This window comes from Habropoda laboriosa, unplaced genomic scaffold (genome assembly GCF_001263275.1).
Source record: "Habropoda laboriosa isolate 0110345459 unplaced genomic scaffold, ASM126327v1 scaffold1329, whole genome shotgun sequence".
NCBI lineage: Eukaryota > Metazoa > Arthropoda > Insecta > Hymenoptera > Apidae > Habropoda > Habropoda laboriosa.
In genome coordinates this window covers 442,645-450,575 of record NW_017101431.1, presented here as the reverse complement: position 1 = coordinate 450,575, position 7,931 = coordinate 442,645, and the positions used below count along the sequence as shown (strand labels likewise).

Sequence of the window (7,931 nt, the reverse complement as noted above, 5' to 3'; positions counted from 1 at the left end):
GTCGCTTCCTGGAATCGCCTCGATTCTTGGAAATTTCGTCATTTCCGAGAAATGACGTAAATTCCAGGAAATCTCGTGAACTGAAATTTTCGAAGACCGTTTGGCTGAAAATCGACTTTCTAATAGGCGAACATGATATGAAAGGAAGTCACTTCCTGGAAGTGACTCGATTCTCGGAAATTTCGTCATTTCCGAGAAATGACGAAAATTCCAGGAATTCTCGAGAACTGAAAGTTTCGAAGGCCCATTGGTCAATTCTTGGAATCGCCTCGATTCTCGGAAATTTCGTCATTTCTTGGAAATGACGAAAATTCCAGGAATTCTCGAGAACTGAAAGTTTCGAAGGCCCATTGGTCAATTCTTGGAATCGCCTCGATTCTCGGAAATTTCGTCATTTCCGGGAAATGACGTAAATTCCAGGAATTCCCGAGGACTTTAGCACCGAACGAGTATATTCGCGCGATTTTCGAAATATTTCTCTAATTTTCGTAGTTTTCGCTAGAATTTCGGGATTTTTTCGATTTTTTCGATGGAAACGCATTCCTGGTGGTTTCTGCCATTGATTTATGGACTTTTGCAACGGAAAATTGTTTAAACAATGGGTTATTTGCAAAAACAAATGGATTTGGAGTGTAAAGGAGCAATAAATAGACTGTAAAATGCTGTAAAACAATACTGGTATATTGTAACCTTTTGTAATATACATTTTAAACAATAATTTTATAATAAATAATCGATTTATTAACAAACAATTGCTTTTCTTCAGTTTTCCTGATGTTCAAGTCCTTTCCTTGATTTCTAGGGTGTCCTGTAAGGTCCATCTGTAATTCATACGCAAGGAACATTAATTTTTATAATTTTTAATAAAAGTTATAAACAATTTCCGACTAATTTATCGAATGCAATGGTTAATTCAAAGGAAAGTTGATATATTGGGCTGTTTTATCAAGTTGAAGCGTACGATAATATTATTTAAGACTTACAATAATCATTAACAATCATCTAAATTGTTATTTAACAAGAAACACCACTTATTCTATAATCAAAGTACTTAAAAATGAAGTAGAAACTTTATTTCACTACCTACATTACTAGTAACGTCAAAACAATAAAAAATTTACTCTAAATACAAATTTTAAACTGCTTACTACGTGCAATTATGCTCTAATTTACAATAACTAATGTTAAAAGCGAAAAATTCAACGAATTTCTACTTTAATAATCAACTAACCTGTTATACTTCGTTCCTGACGATTGTCTCGATCCTTCCCCTTTGAAGGCTGACGGCAGACTGAGCAGCGTAATCCCTCTGGTCTGTGTTAAATCTCCCAAAATGAAACTGTTCCAATGATAAACTGCGTAATTTCCAATGTTCCTCCCGTTGAAATACCATTCGATTTCAAGTACGGAGTCTGTGGCAATGTTTTCCAGCTTCGATAACAATTATTTGCAATAATTGTTGCTAAGACACTCCTTACTGGACCGTAAAGTAGAGAAAATTCCAATGAATTTTGTTCTTTACGTTAAAATCCTTTCCTTGATTCCTGTGGTGGACTGACAGTTCCATCTGTAATTCACACCAAAAGAACATTAATTTTTCAATTGGCAATAAAAGTTATAAACAATTTCTAACTAATCCACTATGTGCAATAGTTAATTCAATGCGAAATTAATAAATTAAACTGCTTTTTTAAAAGCTAAGGCATGCAACAAATTGTGTTAACACCTCCAATATTTTAAAATACTATCTAAATTGTTATTTAACAAGAAACACTAACTAGACTATAGTTAAAGGACTTGAAAATAAACCAGAAACTTTATTTTAACGTCCATATTATTAGAAACGTTAAAGCAATCAAGAATTGATTATAAGTATCAATTAAATATAATAGGGATGACGAGGATAGTATTAGAGAAATGAGTTAGACAAGGAAAGAAATAGGGTTAGACAAGGACAGAAGTAGTGAGACGTGTTAGACAAGGAAAGGAATAGCGGTAAACAAGGATAGCAACAATGTCACGTGTTAGACAAAGAAAGGAATAGGGATAGACAAGGATAGAAAAGAAGTGCGGGCGAGACTAGCGCCATCTCGCGTTTGGGGATCTGAACTACGATTTTTTAATAGGAACACAGAATATAAACAGAGGTATTAGACAAGGAAAGCACTAGTGTGCGACAAGGATAGAGAGAAAGCGTTTCCTATTGGTCCGCGAGCTGTAATGGCCGCATCGCAAACGCTAAATCAAGTCGGTCAGGGAAAAATCCTTAATAACTCCTTAATTAGGGTGATTTTGTAAACATTTAGGATTGAAGAATGTAGCATGGACCTTTAGCTACTTTCACATATAGTTTTTAATGCACTAGACCCTTTCAATAAGTAGTTATTAATAATTTTAGTACGTGATGTCAGATCGATACCGCATACCGTCAAGTAACTTTACGGTTTTTCAATAATTTCATAGCTTTCTATTAAATTCCCATGAATCTAACTATATGCATTTAAAAGGTATCTCCTTTAGCTACATTCCCATATAATTTTGGTTAAGATATTCGTTCTAGTTTAAGAGCTATTAAACATTATAGGAGAGAGAATCTATTAAACGTACTGGAGTCTAGTCGAATCTTATAAACAATTGCTAATATTTAATTAACCACACCACTTACGGTTACCAAACTAATTGCAGAATATAGATAAAAGCCCATTCTACATTCTCCATGCTTAAAAGTACAAATTAATAACGAATTTCTATTGAAATAACGAAAATGTATTACGATCGAATGCGACGGGTGTAATACAAGAGTAATACCTTTACGGATTTTCAATAATTTCATAGCTTTTTATTAAATTCCCATGCATCTAACTATATGCATTTAAAAGGTATCTCCTTTAGCTACATTCTCGTATAGATTTTAATGCACTAGGCCCTTTCAATAATTAGTTATTAAAAATTTTAGTACGTGATGTCGGGAACGATACTGTATACCTTTTTGGTTTTTCAATAATTTCATAGCTTTCTACTAAATTCCTATGAAACTAACTATATACATTTAAAAGGTAGCTCCTTTAGCTACATTCTCGTATAGATTTTAATGCACTAAGCCCCTTGAATAATTAGTTATTAAAAATTTTAATGCGTGATGTCGGGAACGATACCGTATACTTTTACGGTTTTTCAATAATTTCATAGCTTTCTGCTAACTTCCCATGAATCTAATTATATGCGTTTGAAAGGTAACTCCTTTAGCTACATTCTCGTATAATTTTTGTTAACATATTCCATTTAGTTTAAGAATTATTAAACATTCTTTTGGAGAGTATTACACCCGTCGCATTCAATCGTAACACATTCTCGTTATTTCAATAGAAATGCGTGATTAATTATGCACTTTTAAGCATGGAGAATGTAGAATGGACTTTTGTTTATATTCTTCAATAATTTTTGTAACCGTAAGTGATGTGGTTTATTAGATATTAGCAATTGTTTATAACAGTTGACTATACACGAGTACGATGAATAGGAGACGCTCCCAAATAATGTTTAATAACTCCTAAATTAAACGTAATATGTTAATAAAACTTATATGAGAATATAGCCAAAAGTGTTGCCTTTCTGATGAGTACAGTTAGTTGAATGAGAATTTAGTAGAAAGCTATGAAATTATTGAAAAACCGCAAAGATACTTGACGGCATGTAGTATCGTTTCCGACATCACCTACTATAATTGTTAATAACTAATTATTGAAAGGGTCTAATGCATTAAAATCTATATGAGAAAATTGCTAAAGGTCCATACTTCATTCTTCAATTCTAAAAGTTCACAAAATCATTCTAATTATTGAGTTATTAATGAATTTTCCCTGGCTGACTTTACTTAGTGCCTGATAGGTCGATTTTAGCGGCCCGCGGACCAATAGGAAGCATTCTCTCTCTATCCTTCTCGCACACTAGTGTGTTCCTTGTTTAATACCTCTGTTTATATTCTGTGTTCCTATTAACGAGCCGTTAGTTCGCGCAGCCAAACGCGAGATGACATTTGAAATGTGGTGGGTCCTTTCATCATAAGACGAAATAAATATATCCGAAATAGTCAAAGGTCTTGATTAATTATCTAAGATACGTTCACTGTTTGACAATTTTCTTCCATAGATCGCACTGTGTTTGCGTCTCTATGTATAGAAAATCCCGCCCTTACTAACTCATTTCTCTAATGCAATCCTTGTCTACCGTTACTCAGTTCCTTGTCTCTCTTCGCTAATGCAATCTTCTCGTCATCCCTATTATATTTAATTGATACTTATAATTCGTTTATAATTGCATTAAGATCACTAATAATGTAGATAGTATAATACAGTATCTGGCTTATTTTCGAGTACTTTAATTACAGAATAATTAGTGTCTCTTGTTAAATAAGAATTTAGATGGTAGTTTATAATTATTAGAAGTCTTAAATTAAATTGTTGTATGCTTTAACTTAATGAAACAGCTTAATATATTAATTTAGCATTGAATTAATAATTGCATGCAGTAGATTAGTCAGAAATTGTTTACAACTTTTATTAAAAATTAGAACAATTAATGTCCTTTGCGTATGAATTACCGAAGGACTTTCCAGAATACCATAGAAATCGAGGAAAAAACTTGAACATTAGGTAAAATAAAGAAATGAAATTATTTATTAAAAATCCAATTATTTATTGTAAAATTATTGTACAAAATGTATATTACAAAAGGTTACAATTTACCAGTATTGTTTTACTGCACTTTGCAGTCTATTCATTTCTTCCTCACACATACCCATTTCCTTTTGCAAAACATTCATTCTTTAAATAATATTCCATTACAAAATTAAATAGACTAAAGCCAGATATCTTTAGGAACGCGTAATAATCGAAAAAATCCCTAAATTTAACCTAATGTATATATTATAATTTTAGAAGTATAGAATTCTGTACGTGGTGTACGAATATGAATATGATATCTTGTCCTATATCTTATTTCTAATTTCATAGTTACGTTTAATTCCAATTCCAACCACTACTAATGTTGTAATCTTATTCTATGTTGAATCGGTAACGCTGATAGCAACACGAAAATGGTAAGGGTCTTCTCAGCCCCAATGCCCCGGACAAGAAGTCCTATAAGATGCAAGATCTATCCTGTACATCGTTTGTGCCTAAAGTCCCGACAAAAAGTTCCATAAGATGCTAGATCTCTCCTGTACGTCATTTGTGTCTATTCTATATCTCGTCTGTGGTTATGTTCAGTGCTCATTCTAACTACTGCTAATGTTGTAATCTTTTTCTATGCAGAATCGATAACGTTGAATGCGACACAAAAATGGTAAGGGGTTCTAGAGCCCCCGAGACGTAAACAAAAAAGTGCATTAGGTGGTAGGTCTATTCTGTGTCTCATCTGTGGATTAGTTGTATATATTTTCGTACTGTCAAAAAGGAGATTTACATAACACAATGTTATATTTATATACAAATTTGTGAAATGTGTACGTAATATACTTTCTTTTCATTAATAATAACAAAAAATTTGTGTCCGAATTTTTATTGATTCGGAAGGTAAAATCGTCACTTTTAATAAGTGATCATAACTTTAAAATTGGTTGGAAGAATTTGGGTAACAAGGAGAGGATTTATTTATAAATAATATGGTTAAATCCGAGAACAATAAAGGCGATGTTTTCTCTCGAATACAATATGCATTCCCCATTTTGTATGAAAAGGTTTGTTTATAATTTATAAATTAATAAATTAGTGCATAGTACTTAGGATGTAATAATGGATGTAAATAATATAAGGTGTCTTTTAGTTATATATTTAAAGAAAATTAATATTCTTTTCAGATTCAAAATGAATGTACAGATGAAGAATTTACTGAAGTGATTAAAGAAATAAAGGCATTGGATTTAGCACATTTTGTCGAAGATGTAGTTATTTATCATATAGAGTTATATATTCGACAAAATGTAGCACCTACATTTTGGAAAAAATTTGTGAATGATATAGATGGACAACAAGGTTTTGAACATTTTAAAAGTGCAGTAGATGGATTATATATAAGTCTCACAGAATTTTTACCATTACTGAAAAGATTAGAATACCTGATGCAGGATGAAATAACTCAAACTGTAACAAGTGGAAACGTATTGAGTCGATTTAAATTAATTGTGCGATCTACATTACTAAGTCAATTGCCACTTCATTATGAACATATAGTTGAACAATTTTATAAAATTGCTTTTAATGTATTTTGTAGTGCAGATAATTCCACTCATGGTAATTAATGGTGCAAAATATAGTGTTTATATATTGTTTTTAATAGTTCTGTCATAAAATTTGTTTACTTTATACGTTCATGATTTTTTTTCGTTATAATGCTTTGCTTTCAAACTTAAATTTAAAAGAACAATATAATGTAAGTGTTTGTAAAATTTCAATTATAGATATTAATATTGTTTATTTCACAGCAACTACTTCTGGAAATGATTCCGGTCAATGTATGGGTTGTTATCAAGAAGTAGAAAAATGCCAGTGTCAAATGATAGTATTTATGTTTCATGAAACAAATAGAAAGTTAATTGAGTTAGAACTATTAGAGAGATTAGTGGGTAATGTTCTTACATCATTGATACATATACGTATCAAAAATCATGTGAATCGATCGTGTGATAAAACATTTGATGTGTCTCAATTATCATCACTGGAAAATGTAAGATTTTGTTGTATACACTTTAATTCCATAATACAAATTGTGCTTATTCAACTTACTGAATATGAAATAAATCATGTAATTAACATTATACTTAATTTTACAGTGGCTTGAAACAGTTGTTATGAATTGGTTAATAAGAATATACTCTGGTGGTTTTTCAAAGGTCGTATCTTTGAGTGATCAAACTCGCAATGCTATAGGCAAATTTAAACAAAAATTATCTCATTTTTTATATGAAACATATACAAGATTTAGAATTGAACAACTCTTTGATATAATAATAGGTATTTCTTTATATGCTAGGTACAAAATTTATATGCTGTTATGTTGTTTGTATTGATATATTTGTTACATATAATTTCTTTTATATTTAGAATATCCAGATTCTCAACCTGCAATAGATGATTTGCGCGTTTGTTTAGAAAGAACTGATTTGCGAAAAGTTTTAATAGAAAGTCTACAAGAAGCTTTAAAAACAAGGCTATTGCATCCAGGTGTAAATACACCAGATATAATAACAGCTTATATTGCAGCTATAAGAGCATTGAGACAGTTAGATCCCATAGGTGTTCTTCTTGAAACAATAACAGAACCTATTAAGTAATTATTATGCAATACTTGAAATACATTTCATTAATTTTGTATTTTAGCATTACATTATTGTCATGATCTAGCAGACGAGTTACTTAAAGGAGAATCTTTACAATTAGATGATGGTTCTGGCAATGAAGAAAATGAAGATTGGGATAAATGGATGCCTGATCCTGTTGATGCTGATCCTGGTACATTTATATTATATAGGGTGTATACAAATATTGGTCAGAACTTTAGATATGTATTTTATGTATCAAAGCAAGGAAAACAACTTCTTGAAACAGTTGTTTTGAATAAAATCAAGAAAATATTTTGCTGTTGTATTATAGAAGCTTGTAATAGTATTTGTGACAACTGTGATAGCTTTTAATGAATTTAGCAATGCATAACAAGATGTATTTACATATTACATCTTTTTGAAGATATTTGAGTACATATAAAGTCATTCTTTATAACTCAAAAAATATACAGTATATTTTTTACTACATTCATAGTTTCTGAACATGTATTTATAATCTTTTTCAGTTCTGGTACTTGTAATTTCTACTCAAAGTTCAGATTAATTTTTTGTTACACAATGCATAATATTAAATTAAACACATATTTAACAT

At 30.9% G+C, this 7,931-nt stretch overlaps 1 protein-coding gene across 1 annotated transcript in view; it reads left to right on the top strand.

The window, feature by feature from the left end:
- The first annotated feature begins 5,662 nt into the window (after window positions 1–5,662).
- LOC108578135 (anaphase-promoting complex subunit 2) overlaps window positions 5,663–7,931 on the top strand; it is a 3,393-nt gene continuing 1,124 nt past the window's right edge. Inside the window, 5 exon segments of the mRNA XM_017941400.1 lie at window positions 5,663–5,737; window positions 5,858–6,290; window positions 6,482–6,723; window positions 6,830–7,010; window positions 7,101–7,544. Of these exon segments, the coding sequence (XP_017796889.1) occupies window positions 5,663–5,737; window positions 5,858–6,290; window positions 6,482–6,723; window positions 6,830–7,010; window positions 7,101–7,544 (1,375 nt within the window).